This window comes from Pleuronectes platessa, chromosome 13, assembly GCF_947347685.1.
Source record: "Pleuronectes platessa chromosome 13, fPlePla1.1, whole genome shotgun sequence".
NCBI lineage: Eukaryota > Metazoa > Chordata > Actinopteri > Pleuronectiformes > Pleuronectidae > Pleuronectes > Pleuronectes platessa.
In genome coordinates, this window is record NC_070638.1 from 23,844,385 (window position 1) to 23,863,745 (window position 19,361).

Consider the following 19,361-nt stretch of genomic DNA (forward strand, 5'->3'; position numbering starts at 1 on the left):
ATGCCTTTGGGACACTGTCTCACAATATGATGCTCCGCACACTGGAAGAAATCCATCTACCTCAACCCTTTGTGGACATCATCACAGACGTGTACAAGGGATCATTTTTGCAAGTCATCTGTGGAGACCAGCTAACAGAGCCTGTACCTCTCCAGGTAGGGATTAAAACAGGCTGCCCCTGGAGTGCTGTTAACTTCATTCTTGCCATCAACCAGTGGCTGAAATGGCTCTGTCAGTGTGCACCACCACAAATCAGATCCCCAAACCCTGTCCAGGGGTACGCTGATGATGTGGAGATGTCCTCTAGGGATGAGAGTGTAATTACCAACATGCTGGGCAGAACAGATGAGTTTCTGCTCTGGTCAAAGCTGGAGGTAAAACATTCCAAATGTGCAGTACTCTATGAACGACGCAGCGGTGGTAACCGCTGGTACAAAGCGAAGTCAGATAAACCTCCCACCTTCACACTAATGGGACAACCAATCAGGGTCTACTCTCGAGACTTACACCTATCTGGGCCATAAGTTCAACATTTCAGGCGAGTGGGGTGAGCAAATACAGAAGCTATCCTGTGACTATAAGAACAGAATTTATCTAATTGATTCCACTAATGTAATAATGTAGTAATAATGTAGTTTTGAAACTGGAGGCCATCAGAGAAGTGGCCCTGGCAAAGATACAGCATCTCTTTGCGAATGTCCACATCCCACAGAATGTCCTACAAGACATGAACAATAAAACAGTCGAAGCTGTCAGGAGATGGCTGGGACTGAACACTCACTCCACTCGGGATATACTCTTCCTCTCACACAAAAAGGGGGGGCTCGGTGTCCCTAATGTGGAGTGGACCTACACCACTACAAGGCTGACACACCTCATCAGGATGCTAAATAACGACGATGCTGCCGTTCGAGAGCTAGCCAGAGCCTCCCTCCTACTGGACCTCAGGAGGAGAAAGGTCCCTTTGGCAAATACTGGCCAGGAGAACTTCTTGGGCTTCAGGAGGAAAGGTAATGGCAAGCTGGATACCCAAGCTTCAGGTTACGGTTGTCGGTCAGACTGGCCGGACCTCAATGACCTGTGCAACAGAGCGGCAGTTCGACTGAAATGGGTGAAAGGAAATTCACCCACTGCACCAGACGCATCTGATGCAGTTGTCACAGACCCAGCGGTCAATGTGGAGGCTACTGTCTACCACAATGGGACACAAGAAACACTCCACAACACAACAGCATGAAAGTCCCTCCTGAACATTAAACAGGCAGAGACAAAACAACACTGGACTGGACTGAGACTGCAGGGAAAGGTGGCATGCCTTGACTTTGCTGACCACTGTCTCTCATACAATGTACAGGAACGCCTCAGTAGGAGAAGACATCCTCTGCTTTACTGTTAAAGCCAGACTACAGGTGTTGCCAACTAAATACAATCTTGCATTGTGGTACCCTAATAATCATCACCCACACTGTATAATGCATTATAATCCCAACCAACATTTAGAATCCATTGCTCATATTGTTAATGGCTGTAATAAGTACAAAGGACTCTATATTGCACGCCATGACCGCATTGTCAACCTCATTTAAAGCACTGTTAAGGGAGTATTCCCCCCAAATGTGTCAATGTACAAACACTCCTGTATAATGCCAGATTGGTTTAACAGTTCTGATGATGTGTTCTGTAACATCCCTAACACCCCATATGTTGTTTTCTTGGACAAGGTTAAAAGGGAGGTAGTAGTCCTTGAGGTAGACTGTGTCTATGACCTCTATATGGACATAGCCTTCCTTGACAAATTGACCAAATACCAGCCCATTGTTGCTAAAATAAGAGACCTAGGCTATACATGTAAGCTGGTAGTATTGATATTTGGAAGTCTGGGGCATGTCCATAACCTTTCGGTCAGTGGACTACGACTGGCAGGACTTAGTAAAACACAATCTAAACAACTAGCAAAGTTCTGCTCTGTATCAGCTGCTATAGGTAGTCTTGCTGTTTGGCGTAGGAGATGTTTCTTGTACCCATGAGTCACTTAGCTGTATTCAAGCTCTGAGAAATGTTTGAATCCTTTTTGTATGAATATGATTGGTGGATTCAAATAAATTATTTAAATGTGTGTGTGTGTGTGTGTGTGTGTGTGTGTGTGTGTGTGTGCGTGTGTGTGTGTGTGTGTGTGTGTGTGCGTGTGTATTCAGTTCTGGAATTAATATGGCAGGAGTGTATAGATTTGTATTTAGGACCACCAGATTCACAACGAATGAACGATTCATTCGCGATGAGCCTGAACTGCCACAGGTTGTTTACAACATGAAGTGAGGAGTAGGTAACTAACACGTTAACAACAATATATAGTTTAATAAAGCATGCAACAGTTTTATCTGTGTGACTTTTGACTCATCTATCATCACCTCATTAGCACCGTCATGGCAACCACTTTTTCTCATAGCGCACACACACACATACTGTGGCCACTAACATATAACATCGTAACATATAACATAGTCAAATGAAGCAGCAGTTTACAGGGTGAAGGAATGGGGAATATTAAATTAAATAATATGAATATATATATAACATAGTCAAATGAAGCAGCAGTTTACAGGGTGAAGAAGTGGGGAATATTAAATAAAATAAATATATGTGAGGTAAGTGTATTTGTATGAGTGGGGGAGCAGAATGTACATGGTGACTGTTCAGAGGGTCAGTGTTGATTGTTCAGAAGCCTAATGGCCTGGGGGAAGAAGCTGTTTGTGAGTCTGGTAGTCCGTGCTCGGATGCTCCGGTAACGTCTGCCAGACGGCAACAGTGTGAGAAGTCCAAAGCCTGGGTGGCTGTGGTCCTTGATGATCTTCAGTGCTCTTCTAAGGCATCTTGTGCTGTAGATGCCTTGCACGGAAGGGAGATGGCAGCCGATGATGCGCTCCGCTGTCTTCACCACCCTCTGCAGGGCCTTGCGATCAGCAGCGGAGCAGCTACCATACCAGGCAGTGATGCAGCCTGAGAGGATGCTCTCAATGGTGCACCTGTAAAAGTTTGTTAAGGTTTTTGCAGCCATGCCAAACTTCTTGAGTCTCCTCAGGAAGTATAGGCGCTTTTGTGCAGGTTTGACCACAGAGTTCGCTTGTTTGGACCAGGTAAGGTCATCTGTGATGAACACACCGAGGAACTTGAACTCGGAGACTCTCCACTACAGCTCCATCGATTTGTATCGGACCGTGACCCCCCCCCCTGCAGCTTCCTGAAGTCCACGATCATCTCCTTGGTCTTGCAGACGTTAAGAGACAAGTTGTTCTCTTGGCACCATGTTTCCAAGCCTCTAACCTCATCTCTATAGGTGGTCTCATCGTTGTTAGAGATGAGACCCAGGATGGTGGTGTCATCTGCAAATTTCAGGATGATGTTAGAACTGTGTGTTGCCACACAGTCCTGAGTGTACAGGGAGTACAGGAGGGGGCTGAGTACGCAGCCCTAAGGGGCCCCGGTACTCAGGGTCAGTGAGGAGGAGGTGTGGTTGCCCATTCTCACCACCTGGGGTCTGCTCGTCAGGAAGTCCAAGATCCAGTTACACACGGGGGTTTTAAGACCCAGGCTCCTGAGCTTGGGGACGAGTTTGGCAGGCACAATTGTGTTGAACGCGGAGCTGTAGTCCACGAACAGCATCCTCACATATGTTGGCCTTTTACAGGTGGGAGAGGGTGGTGTGTGTTGTCGGGGCGATGGCATCGTCCGTGGATCGGTTAGGGCGGTATGCAAATTGGAAGGGGTCAAGGGTGTTCGGAAGGGTCGAGCAGACGTGGGTTTTGACCAGCCGCTCGAAGAACTTCATGATGGTGGAGGTCAGTGCTACAGGGCGGTAATCGTTTAAGTAGGTGATGGATGATTTCTTAGGTATGGGGATGATGGTGGCCTGCTTGAAGCAGGAGTGGACTGTCGAGAGATTTAGGGAGAGGTTGAATATGGAGGTGAAGACCTCCGTTAGCTGGTAATAGAGCAGTAATGCTGCTTATGATTTATGACTTTTAATCATAATACTTAATTAAGTGGATGTTATGCTCGCCACAATAGAGCCACCTCCTCGTGTCATAACTAAACTGCAAATTATATTATTTCTATGGTCAGAATCTTGGTCATGTCATTTATTTGTATCAATATATACATTTATTTAGTCAATAAAGTAACACGTTTTTACAGCTCAAGATGATGTCTCTAAATTTATTTTGAGACTGACCAGTGATCCAAAACTCAAAGACGAATCATTTAGAAAATAAAAAGACATTAAGAAGAGATCAGGAATTCTTCACTTTTCAAAATTCTAACGAAATGCTTGATTGATAATTTTATCAACAAGCTTTTGCTTCTGAATTATTATTTTGTCTCCCAAGCCAGCAGTTCAGAGCCAGCTGGAAAGAAAACAAAAGATCACAGACAATTCATCTACACATGTAAAAGACAAGACAAGAAAAATATTAATATCTGACATGGGAAAATTTTTATTTTTCTGTTTAACAAATTAGTGAGTCATGAAATTGGATTTTATTCTGAAAGCATGATCAGTCAGAAACTTCAACAGTGGTCAAAATCAGTTTTGGATGTTCCTTCTTTTGGCCTTCTATTCCTCTTTTATTTTTCTGTTCAGTGCTTTTTGAACATGAGAAAACTTTCACAGGTGGGTGTTGGATTACAGAAACTATATTTTAGAAATGTTTAATACTTTACTCTGTCCTTTTGGTCATTTGACCTATCTATCAGATTCTAAATCGTAGAATAAGATATAGTAAAAAATAAAGTTTCCTTCACAGTGTTTTTCTTCTATACAATTTAATTATTCTGTCTAACTTGAGAACATTTGACCTCCAGTCGCTGCAGCAGTCACATGTATTGATCTGGACCTCAGATATACAGTGGAGGAAATAATTATTTGATCCCTCGCTGATTTTGTAAGTTTGCCCATTCACAAAGACACAAACAGTCTATAATTTTAATGGTAGGTTTATTACAATAGTGAGAGATGGAATATCAAAAGGAAAATCCAGGAAATCACTTTAAATAAAATATATAAACAGACTTGCATTTTATCGAGTGAAATAAGTATTTGATCCCCTGCCAACCATCAACAATTCTGGCTCCCACAGACTGGTTAAATACTCCTACTCCTTAGATACACTGAAAAAAACATGTTACCTGCAGCAAAGACACCTGTGTGTCAATCAGTCACCAATCACCTGTATAAAAGACACCTGTACATGCATTCATCAGTCAGACTCCAAACTCTCCACCATGGGCAAGACCAAAGAGTTGTCTAAGGACATCAGGGACAAGATTGTAGACCTGCACAAGGCTGGATTGGGCTACAAGACCATAGGCAAGAAGCTGGGTGAGAAGGAGACAACTGTTGGTGCGATCGTTCGAAAATGGAAGACGCACAAAACAACCATCAATCGTCCTTGTTCTGGGGCTCCTTGCAAAATCTCACCTCGTGGGGTATCACTGATGATGAGGAAGGTGAGAAATGATCCAAGAACTACACGCGAGGAGTTTGCTAATGATCTCAAGGCAGCTGGGACCACAGTCACCAAGAAAACCATTGGGAACACACTACGCCGCAATGGATTAAGATCCTGCAGTGCCCGCAAGGTCCCCCTGCTCAAGAATGCACATGTACAGGCCCGTCTGAAGTTCGTCAATGATCACCTGAATGATTCAGAGAAGTCTTGGGAGCAAGTGCTGTGGTCAGATGAAACCAAAATTGAGCTCTTTGGCATCAACTCGACTCGCCGTGTTTGGAGGAGGAAAAATACTGACTATGACCCCAAGAACACCATCCCCACCGTCAAGTATGGAGGTGGAAGCATTATGCTTTGGGGGTGTTTCTCTGCTAAGGGGACAGGACGACTTCACCGCATTGATGGAAAGATGGACGGGGCCATGTACCGTAAAATCCTGAGTGACAACCTTCTTCCCTCCGCCAGAGCACTGAAAATGGGTCGTGGATGGGTCTTCCAGCAGGACAATGACCCAAAACATACGGCCAAGGCAACAAAGGAGTGGCTCAAAAGGAAACACATTAAGGTCATGGAGTGGCCAAGTCAGTCTCCGGACCTTAATCCCATCGAAAATCTGTGGAGGGAGCTGAAGCTTCGAGTTGCGAAGCGACAGCCTCGAAACCTTAAGGATTTGGAGATGATTTGCAAAGAGGAGTGGACCAAGATTCCTCTTGATACGTGCACAAACCTGGTAATTAACTACAAGAAACGTCTGACCTCTGTGCTTGCCAACAAGGGTTTTGCCACCAAGTACTAAGCCATTTATTGGCAGGGGATCAAATACTTATTTCACTCGATAAAATGCAAGTCTGTTTATATATTTTATTTAAAGTGATTTCCTGGATTTTCCTTTTGATATTCCATCTCTCACTATTGTAATAAACCTACCATTAAAATTATAGACTGTTTGTGTCTTTGTGAATGGGCAAACTTACAAAATCAGCGAGGGATCAAATATTATTTCCTCCACTGTATCTTATCTCCACAGAGCTGCAGCTGTGATCAGTCCCTTCAAACAAACACACTTTAAACAGCCTGATTGGCCTCTGCTCACTAAAACCCTGTGTGTGAAACCTGTGGAGCAAGTGGACTTTCCCTTTCAAACACGAGTCTGAATTTGTAATGGGTTGACAGGGACAATTTATATAATTTACGAGACTTAGCCTGGAATAACTGAAATATCACCTGTTTAAATAAAGCAGAGACAAAATGCAGACATTAATGCAAATCATCTCTGAAATGCCAAAAGAGACAAGTGGTGATCCAACAGAGGGATAGAGAATTGAAAAATAAGATGACTACTGAAACAAGCATGTAAACTAGATTCAAACTGGCAAAATAAGATGAAAGCACAGCTTCTATGAGAGAGCCACTGCTTTCCCCCTCACTGTAGAGACTGAATCAAAGCAGCCTTAGACAAATCCTCCTTCTGTCTGTAGGCCCAAGTGCTTGGTGTTCTATTAAAGCCCATGGAAATCTACACTCTACGTAGTTTGATGCTGCTAACTTGTCATCTCTGTATATCCGCAGACTTCACACATGGACTGTTTTCTATATATAAATCTCTGTTCGAGTTGTTTCCTCTTTACCTGTGTACATACATGTATATGTAAGGGGGGGGGGGGGGGGGTGTACCACCACTCGAGGTCTGGTGATAAGATAACTGGAAAGTTTTCACATTACAACGTGATCATATTTCACGTTTTGATGATCCGTAACACGTTAATTATGCTCGGAAGATTGCATGTGTGTTGTGTATGTTTTGTATGACAGCTGTATGTGTGTGCTTGTATTGTGTCTGTTGTAACAATGTGTTACTGCCTTCTTGGCCACATCTGTCTTGTGAGAGATTTAAACTCAATGAGATCTTTACCTGGTTACAGAATGTCCATGGGGTTAACTATTCTAATGTTCAAAGTTTTTTTCATAAACCAAACTAATGATCCTCTGCCATGGCAGCACGTTCAAATGACTTTAGTTCATCGTATCACTTACAAGCCTTCTTTTGTAAAAGCTTCTCATTAATTAAGTCTAATTGGCTCCTGTATATCAAATATGTTCTCATTTAGATTTGATGTTCAGTTCAGGATAAGTACTTTTGTCAAAAGTTGTCCCAGAAATTCTCCAGTTATCTGTGCTTATCATTGATTATTGGGAAAAGGGGAAATGAATCAGTTGTATTTCCCACATGTGTTTTAATTGAAATGTGAGGGCAGCTGCATGCAAGACATAAAAACAGCCAAATTAAATTTAAAACATTTTATTCATTAGTCCACAACATAGTACAAACCCCAAACAGAGTAGAGACATTTCTCAGGGCATGATGTCACCCAGTGTACATTATACAGAGTAGGAGCAGGGGTTGCAGTGGGGGGTTTCTGTCCATTTACAAATATCTCTGTATAAGTTGTATAAGTGTATAAGTTGTATTTCCCACATGAGTTTTCATTAAAAACTTAGTGGGGGGTGGAGCCTGCCCTCTTCCGTGCATCCACTGTGTCCTTCAACAAAAGGGAGAGCCTTGGTGCCCTCTTCCCTTCCTCTAAGATGAACCTCAGCTGGTTATAGTAGGAGTCCAGAGACGTGACCACCTCCAGGTCCTGCTGGATGAGCTGGAGGAGCTCACAGAGGCTCTCCAGAGATGGCCCGTCTCCGTTCTGCAGCAGCCTCCTGATGCAGCAGTGCATGGCTTTCTCCTCCAGAACCTTTGAGAGGAACAGCTCCCCAATAAACTTGATGCTATTGAGGAAGCGTCCAGAAGGTTTGGCATTGAGTTGCTCTTCCCTCAGCCGATCAAGCACCCTCACGTCCCTGACTGGCTCCAGGCAGGACCCACTCTTCTGATAAATGCCCTCCCTTTCAAAGTTCTTCCTGAACTCTGCCTGGCAGTGTTTGACCAGCAGAGACCTGAAGGAGACGCTGGCTGACCAGTCAGACAAGGATTGGAACTCCACCTGAAGAGGAGAAAACCATAAAGAAATATTAACACTAATGTTACTCACATACATACATAGTGATCAGTGTGTTCTGATTTGATCCTCAAATCTAAATGAACTCATTATTTGATTAAGACAACATGGGTCAAAAGTGACCCCACTCAGTTTTTATTATTTATAGCTTTGCAGTAAATTATTTTCGTCATTCAGTATTTCAGGTATTTTTCAATTTACAGTTTTTTTTCACTTCCCTTCTAATTCACAACATCAATCAATCAATCAATCAAATTTTATTTGTATAGCCCATATGGGTCACAAATATTGTATTGTAAAATATATTCTTATTAAGCCTTATTTGACAATCTATTACTAGTGAGAAAGATAATTTATAATTTACCCAAGGGGTTTGCATAGCTTGTTTATCAAAGGGTTAAATTAAGGTTACAACCTGCATACAAAAGACAAGCTGTCCAACTAAGTAAGAAACAGGATAAAGTAGCTTCCAGTCATAGATGCATCACTTACTGTTGAGAGGTGCTGGCACAGCTCGGCGAAGACTGCAGCAGAGTCTGGCTTCTGCAGGGCCCTCTTGAAAACCAGCTCAACCATTTCCTGCAACTGCTCCTCAACGTCCAACTCCTCGAAACTCAGATCCGTCATGAAAGCTTGAAAGTTTTCGGTGACGCAGCTGACGGACTTCTTCCTCATCTCTCCCAGCTTGGCCTGCAGTATGACCTGCAGGCCAAGCCAGTGTGTATGACCAGTGTGACCTGCAGTGACATACATCAAAGGAACAAATCCTGATAACGTAAAAATTACATTACATTAAATTCAAACTTAATAACGGTTTGAGTGAAAAATCCCAGAAGACGTTTCTGAAACTATATATAATATATTCAGAAGTGTTACAAAATAAAGTACATCTATTTATCTACATCTATTTAGATCTATAAAAGTGGGGGGGGGCTCTTGGGGTAGGGGGCTATCATACGCTAATAAGGAATGATAATGCCCAGGGGCGTTTCTACATTAGGGGCAAGTGGGGCATTGCCCCACCAGATCCAGATGGCGCTGTGGTGCAGAAAGCTCAATACATCTGTACTTTGTGGCAAAATATATTATATTTAATTTTATATGCAAAGTAGCGTGAATGTGTGTGTGAATAAACTTGACTCACAAGCATTATAGTCTTGTTTTTGAGTCATTTGAATCGTGTGTGTTTCTGTCTGTGTGCTTGCTCTGTGAACTGAGCTTCTCTCTTGCCGTCCGTCTCTGCTCCGGGGCCAACGGCCCAAGCTTAAGACTGTTGCCATGGAAACACCAATGAGCGTGAACCACACAGGCCAAAGTTAACATCGGGTGGGGGGGCACTTTCAGATGTGCATCACGAAATCTGCCTAGCAACTCGACTCCAGCCCCCACCCTGTTGCCTGCTCGGCTTCACCTGAGCTAACAGGCTAATAGGCTATCTCCCGCCAGTGAACACTGACCGGGGATGTGGAGAGGTTTCACTCACAGATCGGATGAATAATACGGTTTGAATTTCGGTTTGTTCTCCTGACAGATAAGCTGCGCTCCCGTTTCTGTGGTAAGTCAAGTTTAGTATTGTGTTAGTAGTGATGAGCAGGTACCTGTACATGGCTTGTTGGTTTAGCTCCGCTAGCCTGCAGACGATGCTAACGGGACCTTACGGAGTTATTGACCCGACATGAACCGATATGAACCGACATGACCACATAAGATATCTGATGGTATGTAAAGTTGTTTCACTCGCCAACCCATTTGATTTGACATCTGCATTTTAAGAGCAGCTGTTTAAAGTAGCATTACGTCTCCTAAAGCTCTTTATTCAGAGTATTGATGTTGACGTTGATGTGATGTATCTGTCTAATCTTTTTATTTTGTTGCAATCATTTTACTTTAATGCTGTATTATAGGCAACATCTTTGTGTCACACTGATCGCGAAAGCATGTGAATTGTTTATGAAATAGGATTTCTGCTCCCTGCTGGCACTCAAAATGCAGTCCATAGTATGTCTTGCTGGTCTATATAGGCCTACTGCTTATAATAATCAGCAACCTCTATTTTTGTGCAGTGAAATGACGTCATTCAAAATTGCCCCACCAGAAATTTCAGGCTAAAATTGCCACTGGCCACAATGAACAATTATGAGTTAATACTGTAGTACCAATAGAGTCAGTGAACTGACTCAGTGATGTCAGTTACACAGCAGTCTGTGATCATACTGCAGCCAAACACCGTATGGAACTGACCACATGTCCGTTTCATTGCTAATGAATCCAACTGTTTATAAGAATCAACTATAACCAGAACTGATATATTATTATATCTTTCCTGTTTTACATGTTGGATTCCCTAAATGTACACACATTAGCATGTTTTCTACACAATGTGTCCTCTCTGTTAATTCTGCTCAGCTACTGTTGAGCTGCTTTGGGCAAATACGTTCACAGGAATTAGGAAATAGCTGTTACTCATTTGCGTGAACATTAATTAAGATCAGATTACTGACCAAAGCATTTTTGGTTTTATATCATTTGATTTGGGCCCAGGGCGCCTGATAATACTTGGTCTAGTGGCCATCTGCAGGCAAATGTACAATAAGGAAACAGCAAAGAAAAGGTCTGTGAACAGGGAGGTGTCATGCAGATGTAGTTCAACAGAAGTGAAAGATTTGGCAGGAAAATGTCAACTACTCGTGTTCCTTCTGACTTGCTGCCCCGTTTCTAACTACATTCTTTGGGCTGAGCTTATCTGGTCAGATTAAATTAATATTTACGTTTTCTAAATGTGAGCTTCATTAATGTGTTTTGCATTTGTTCTGTGCTGAAATTGAGCTTAGCGTAAAATGTACTTTGAAGAGGCCTTTAAGTCAAGAAGTGTGTGTTATTGTGTCAAGCACATGTGGCTTACAACACAGTGACACCACAAACAGCTCCATGCCGTCACAAATGGAGTTTGATTACTTTTGGATTTGTGTCCTCGTCAGTGTACTGACACGAACATTCAGGTTGTCTCTTTAATGTGGAGCCCTTCACTTGCTGATGTGATTTAACATCTTTGTTGCTGCTAGTTATTTTGTTTGCTTTGCTTTCCTGCCCTCCAGTGGTCATAACTAATTAATGCAGGTGTCATACCATTTATGTTGTCTATATAAGTCTTGTTTTGATGAGCATATGGATTTGGCTTTATGGAAATGTTGTATTATGTTTGCAGTGGATGTACAGTACATATCTTAAAACATCTTAATAGATCAAAACACGATTTCCCTTCTCCCCAGCAAGACTGCTGCCTGGGACGAATACATTTAGGCTGAATCCATGCCAATATGTTTTCATTTTAAAACGTTGCTTTATAATTAAAACATATTAGTATGTTGTGTGGATTTTGCCTCAAATTTATCAATTTCTGATAGTTGCAGTATCTTCAGAGAAGCTGTGATGTATGAAATGTTCTGGATATTCTGAAAATGATCGATATGAGGCATAAATGGCCCAACATTTAAATTCTTCATACGCATTTCTTCGGTTATCTAAAGGTGTATTAATATATTGAATGATGATACACAACAATCTGATTACATAGAAAACAACATATGCAGAAGAAGCCATTTGTCCCTAATCACTGGATGCATCTTGATAATTTTAAATTGGATATTTTTCCATACTCGTGATTGCTCTGTATGTGTACTTATTTTAAATCATACATATTCTTAAATACCAACAGTGAAAATGCACAGTTACCTTGAAGGAAAACTAGTATTAGTACTAACTTAATACCGTATAACCACATGTAGACTTTAATATACTGCACCACTGCTCACTCCACACCAGTAGGTGGCGGTCAGACACGAGTACCCTGGTATAGAAACGGATACGAAGCCGAAGAAGAACTCTCGTAGCAGGAAGTGAAGTAGCGGTTGGTGGACACTGGACAGCTCAGCTGCTAATATCTGCTGTCCTGAAAGCCTGTTTCTCTCCGAATAGAACATCTTACTGCGTCCATCATGTCCAAAAGTTCACTGTCAGACCGCTTCAGGAAAGTGGACGTGGATGAATACGACGAGAACAAGTTTGTGGACGAGGAGGAGGGAGGAGAGAACCAGGGCGGCCCGGACGAAAGCGAAGTGGACGGTCTGCTCAGACAATATCCTTCTAGTTAGTAGATGTGTTAATGTGCATGAAGCCAGTTTTCCACCCAGGCTCATGAACGGTCTCCTCACAGTGACTGGGACAGCGCTGCTGGCGTGGTGCAGCGAGCTGGCGGCCCTGAGGAGGCCCAGCGGGCACTGGGCCACTCCGGTGTATTAATACTTATTCTGATACATCGGAGTGACATCCACCATGTGCAGGGAGGTAAGTGAGACGGGACTGGCGTGTGTTAGATTCACTCTGACCAGGTAGCTGCACATTTCCGTGTTGAACCTGGTTTCCGGGTGTGAGTTGACAGGAGGAGGGTGTGGTCGCTCTGTCGTCAGTGTAGTGAGAGAGTTGTACTCTGAGTACTTGTACTACATAGTGTGTACTGACCTGTGTACTACTATCAAATGTTACCATGGTGATCACACATCAGCCGAGTCAGTCAAATCCCTAAATTCTAATGTGTTCAAATAGGGTCGATGCACTTTACCTATTCCTATTAACTATAATGTACTAATATATTACTATACCAATACTTTACTATACTGGTAATGTATATAACACTTCAATGGACTGGTACTTTACAACATATTTAACGTACTTTACGATACTATCAATATATAAGACTAGACTACTGTACTATAACTATACTATAGTATGAATATATTGTATCAGTTTAATATACTAGAGTAATAAACTATAAGTATACTTTTCTATAACTGTACTGTACTATAACTTTACTATACTAATCTACACTGCTATTACTGTATTATAATGTAACTGTACTATAATTATATTACACTGCCACTATACAGTATTATAACTACTCTACTACTACAGTGTACTATCCTATTCTACACTATTGTTCTATAACTATATTATATTGTACTGTCATATATTCATCTGCAATATACTAAACTAAAACAGTGTGATTACTATACTATAGTGTACTATACCTTACTAATATACTATATTGTATAATAATATAATTATATTAAACTAAGATTAGATAAAATAATCTTTTATTTGTTCCACTATGGGGGGTTTGCTGTGTTACAAAAATAAAGTAAACATAAACTTGAAGAAAGAAGAAGAAATAGGAAAGGTAGAATAGTATATACGTTGTAAATAAATGTTGAATTAAGTTGAACCTAAGTGTGATATATTAGGTGCTTGTGGTGTATTGGGAACAGAGCAGATTGTACAGCTGCAGGAAGGAACCATCTGTGAGATCTCTCCTTCAACACTGTGGGTTGATCCACCTGTGACTGAGGCAGTTCTCAGAGCTGCTCTCCTCTGTTCCACCACCTCCACTGAGTCGATCACGAGCTACTCTCCACTCCACTCTCTCCCTATTTGCTGTTGAGATGCTGCTACTCCAGCAGACCACTCACAATGTCCCAATGTTCCTTCATTCTGCTGTGGCAGTGTAAAGAGAAACTCTGTGTTTATTTAGCAGAAAAGAGAAATGCACATGTCTGTAGAAAGTCTGTAGTCCTTAACAGCTGTTTGCAAGGGGAACATGACTGCAGCTCTCCAGGCTGTGCTAAAGAACCCTCCAATCAACTCCAAGAACCAGAACGCCAAGGTATCAGTCTAAGCTTTTGCACAGTATCTTTGTGTGTCTACAGCAATACTCTCACTGGGTGATATTAGATGAGGTATTACTTTCTCTGTGATCTGATATGCCTCTCCTCCTCTTCTCCTCCTCCTTGCTGTTCATCAATGAAGCAAATTGAAGTTTTATGAACGTTTATATCTATGCATGAATCAAAGGTTTTTACTGTATAACAAGATTAAGTTACCATAATATTTTATAACTTGTATCTAAAAACAAGACTGACAAGTTTCAGAACACACACACACACAGAATATTTGGGCGATACTGCATAAGACAACACTTTTTAAATACATGAACATGTAGAAGATGAGAATATTTAGTCACAGAAATATTCACCCATCTTTAGGGGTTACATATTTAATGGGTTACATGCTCCTTAGTTCTAAAGCTATAACTTTTAGTTTAAATGTCCCGTCCACGTGTAGCCTGTAATAACTTCTCTTTTCACTTCCCCCTCTCTTCTCTGTGTTTGACTATATTTATTCTCACTTCAGATCAGAATTTTTTTCTTCAATTATTCAACTTTCTCCCAATACACTTCCATGGATCCGATGCTGCGCCGTCTTCGGATTTTCTCTCAATCATTCCTGATTTCATGTTCTTTGCAGTATCTGTGATTGTGTGCACACACACACACGGCAATTCCATCTCATGCCCCTTTATGGGCATTGGTGGGGCATTACCCTATGCTAATTAGAAAGGACTGACACACACTTTCACTTAGGAACACATGGTTCCATCAATATAAGAACACTGATACGAACAATTGTACAGTTTAAGAACAAAGCAGAAAGAAAGAAAAATTCATTCGAAAATATTGCTGAATGAGGCCCAATGAACATATTGAAGGTTTAGATGATATTATGGCCACAGGATTTTTTCCCATTTCTTACTATTTAAACTAAAGTTGTAAATTTGTTTTGCATAGGTAGGACAATCTCTTTTTTTCTATCCAACCTTTTGCGTCTTGTTGTCAATCCATGCATCTCATTCCACAGAGCTCATACCTTCATAAAGTGTAATCTATGAAACACATCACGTACACAAGCCTGTCTGTCAGCTCTGCTGTCAGCAGAGTTCTTATGGGACTGAAGAGCGAGACGGACGAGTCATTAACCTGTGAGTTGTGTGACTATTTCCTCCCTCTGTGTAGGATCGAGCTGAGCTGCTGGTGGTCAGAGTGCTGAGCAGTTTTAAGAGCAGTGACATAGAGAAAGCTGTTGGATCACTGGACAAAGCAGGAGTGGACCTGTTGATGAAATACATCTACAGAGGCTTCGAGAAACCCTCTGACAACAGCAGCGCTGTGCTGCTGCAGTGGCACGAACGGGTATGCAGTTGATATATAATACGTATAAAATGAAATCATTTTAGTGAAGCTAAACTAATTTAATATTTTGTTAAATTTTTGAAGGCAAATATAATAAATCCACCCATGCAGAAAACACATTTTCAAAATTTCCTTTGTACAAATTCACTCATACTGAGTATGAAGTCAACTAAAAACCTGGGTGTCATGGTCACAGCTTTTGGCTCAGTAGATGAATGTGTGAAATCCAGCATCACTGTGAAATACTTGAGTCTAGCCACAAACAGAAGAAATCCACTTTGACAGAGCTCCACTGTGGCCAACATATCTAAAGCAAACTGTTGGTTTGCTCCTGAAAGTTACAATGGTCAGTTCATGACACTGTGCCTACAGTTACTTTGAGAACAGCTGGTGAAGGATATGAGAGGAACTAGTATTCCTAATAAACATTTCTGAGGGACAAATTAGGTAAAAAAAGAGGTGGCTTGGATCAGAGTTTCAACTTCCTGTCACGCTCTCCTCTGGAAGTCTGTTTTGTTTTAACCAATAACAGTGAAGACATTATCTAGAAAATGATGTGCAGAGTTCAGGGGAGATGAGGTGAGAGTAAGAAAGATGTTCTTTACTTCATATGCTCTCCGCACAGGTGCCACCCATCAGAAATACTAATTCGAACAATACAATTCAGTTTTATTTGTAAAGTGTAAAATCTTAACATGAATTACCTCAAAGCCCTCCCACTTCTAGCAGAGCCAGACTCAGTGTGAGGAAACATTGGCCTCGACCGGTAAATGGTATCAAATCTGTGGGACGACCCCATAGCTCTGCAGTCTGACCTCTAAGTATATATAAATGAGACAGAGGCTCTGTGTGGACAGTCCATCAGAATGATGTGATGTACAGCGGCTTTGGCTGAGGGGTAGAGCGGTTGTCCTTCAACCAGAAGGTCGGCCGTTCAATCCCAGTCCTCCTCATCTTCAATGCTCCTCACAAAAGTGCTGCTAATAGATGCACTGTATGAATTTGTGTATGAATGGTAAACTGTTATGTAAATGTAAATATAAAGCACTTTGAGTGGTCATCAAGAATAGAAAAGCGCTATGTAATGTATCAAAATACAATCCATTTCCCATTTGCATATACAAGACATTGATTAAATGTAAATCCACAAAGAAAAAGTAAACATGCTTTTCTCTTAGAGAGAAGAAGAACCGTGGTTACCTCGGTGCTTCATCTGTTTACAAAAATACATTTCCCCATTGTTTTTGTTACACTGCATCTAATGTGTACGTGTGTTTGTGTCCTCAGGCTCTGGCAGTGGGAGGAGTGGGCTCCATAGTCAGAGTGCTAACTGCCAGGAAGACTGTCTGATAGTCAAACATGGTCCATGAGTAAACGGATGTCGAACCGTTGACTGAGACACGTCTCCTCTTTCTCTGCTTTGGGACATGATTAGCCTTTTGTTTTCATACTGGAACGGAGTGTCTTCCTGATCCAGTTCTCTCCTCTTTTTTTCTGCACTCACTATTTTCAGTCACACCTCTGGGGTTTGGATGTGCTGGCAATCAGACAGGGAGGTGCTGGCACCTCACACTGTCTGTGTCTGCCAGCCGTGCAGAGAGAAGACACAAGTCTGTCCAAAGCAGCGCCTCGCTCCTTTCAAACTGCTTCACAGCTGCTCTGCTGCCTCCGCTGGCTGCTCACTGCAACATCTCCTCCTCTTCTCTCCTCCCCTCCTCCCTCTCAGGCCTCATCCAGGTTGAGGAAATGGAAAAGACTCTTCTTGGCTGGACTGTCACGGACTGGTGACCTGTCCAGGGCGTTTCCCTGCCTTTTTTGCCCAGTGCATGCTGGGTTGTTTTCCCCATAACATTCTAACTTCTGAACGTCTTTGTTCATTGACTTTTTTTCTACTTAGACCAACTCCACATTGCTTATATTGTTTCTTTTTATACCTGAAATAAAAGACAAAATAATGTACTACATCGGAATTTTGGCTGATTGTATTCTTGTCTCATAATGAGAACCTTCCTCTGCTCGCTGTCTCACTTTGTGTCATCATTTGCTACTGACAAGACCAGGTTGGCAGCATGAAATAAGTTCACTGTGACGGCAGCTGAAGTATCTGCTGAGTCAGTTTTGATGCTGGCAGGGTAGAGGAGCATTAGAGCAATTACAGTAGCTGTGTGGTTTGAGATGCTTCAGGTGTACATTTCACATCAGGTCCTGTTGAATCAGTCAGGTTCTTTTTAACCTTGTGGTTGTGAAAAGTGATCGCTTAGTGAACATATTAGCAGGGGACGGCTAAAAGCAGTTCTAAAAGACATAACTGTACAATACAGTGTTGTAGCAACAGTCAGGAAAGGATGAAGATGAAAAAGATCCTACAGGAGTCCTTTGGGCCGACAACGTGTGTTACACATAATTTACAAACGTAAAGTAACATTTACAAATGAGCACAATGATTTGTGTTATTTGGGGGACTGACGCACGTGTTCCAAGCCACAAATACCAAGCAATAAACACATAAAACAAAAAATGGCACTCAGTGGAACACATACCAACGAGACTCTAGTCTCCTCAAGCTGCACCAAATTTCACACACTCATAGATATCAGTCCCCTCCATGTACCTGATGTTTTTCATCATGGTCCATGGGGAAAATGGGGACTAGCGCACCATCTTGCAATGTTAAAGTAACAACAAAATCCTTCCGCCAAGTGTTGTGGACATCTGTTCAGTTGTTTTAGTCTTGTCTTGCTTAAAAAACTCATCACACATCACAACCTGAGTCAATAGTATTATACGTACAGGTTTTGGAAAAAGGATCCTTAATAAACAAATATCTAAAGTATTAAAGATGGTTCATGACCGCTCGAAGCGCTTTAGGGTACACTCATCCAGTATAACACAGAAGTCACTGCACAGGTGTCAGGAGAAATTTGGGGTTGAATATCTTGACAAACAGCACTCCCTACCCCACTGTCTAGTGCCCCTGAGCAAGGCACCTTACTCTTCGAACAACTGCTCCCCGGGCGCCGTACATGGCTGACCACTGCTCTGTGTGTCCTGCTTTGTTCACCAGATGGGTTAAAAGCAGAGGACAAATTTCCCTCAATTGCATGAGTGTGTTTGTGCATGTGTTTGGGATTAATAAATGTATCTTGTATCTTAGCACAGCACTGGGTTCGAACTACTGAATATCCGGTTTAGGGACAACCCGCTCCACTTCCTGAGCGACAGCCGGCCCTAAAACATTCTATTATTTACACACTGTTGAATGTATGTGCACAGATTAGGTCACACAGATGGTAAAGAGGCCATCTGAATTCTCAATGGATGTTTTGTGAATACACAAAGTAGCACTAATATCTTAAATTATAATATCTATAATAAGTTAAACTACACATTTATTTCATCACCACACCCATAAAGTCTCATACATATTGTGACCTTTTCCCTCAAGGCTGTGTGTTCATTAGTATGTCTCTTGTGCACGCAGCATCTGTGACTGATATTTTCCATGTTTCATTTTGTCGGCAATTCAGTGCAGTGAGCTGAGCCATGTCAGAACTCTCCAGAAGCAATGATGTAAAGTTCCTTAAGAACTAAAAGCCTTTAAATGGACTATTTCATAAACCACCACAAGCTTCATATTCCAATGTTCGTATGATGAATGTTTCCTTCATTTAATTCACTTTATTATGTCTATCTTTATTCATGCCATATTACAAATTAAGTTCAACATAGAAAACACAAGAAAAATACAATGGCAAGTTCACTTTTTTTTA

General features: G+C 41.7%; 1 protein-coding gene across 1 annotated transcript; it reads left to right on the forward strand.

The window, feature by feature from the left end:
• The first annotated feature begins 12,374 nt into the window (after nt 1-12,374).
• LOC128454973 (actin-related protein 2/3 complex subunit 5) lies at nt 12,375-17,561 on the forward strand. The gene is made up of 4 exons (XM_053438591.1): nt 12,375-12,646; nt 14,155-14,228; nt 15,415-15,591; nt 16,879-17,561. The coding sequence occupies exons 1-4, from the start codon at nt 12,508-12,510 to the stop codon at nt 16,939-16,941; spliced, it is 453 nt and encodes a 150-aa protein (XP_053294566.1). The 5' UTR covers nt 12,375-12,507; the 3' UTR covers nt 16,942-17,561.
• The last annotated feature ends 1,800 nt before the right edge of the window (nt 17,562-19,361 follow it).

Excerpts from the sequence above, each read along its gene's own strand:
- LOC128454973 (XM_053438591.1), top strand. The coding sequence starts at position 12,508 with ATGTCCAAAAGTTCACTGTCAGACCGCTTCAGGAAAGTGGACGTGGAT. Across the intron at positions 14,229-15,414 it reads CCAAGAACCAGAACGCCAAG|GATCGAGCTGAGCTGCTGGT; the intron begins GTATCAGTCTAA and ends CCCTCTGTGTAG. Across the intron at positions 15,592-16,878 it reads TGCTGCAGTGGCACGAACGG|GCTCTGGCAGTGGGAGGAGT; the intron begins GTATGCAGTTGA and ends TTGTGTCCTCAG.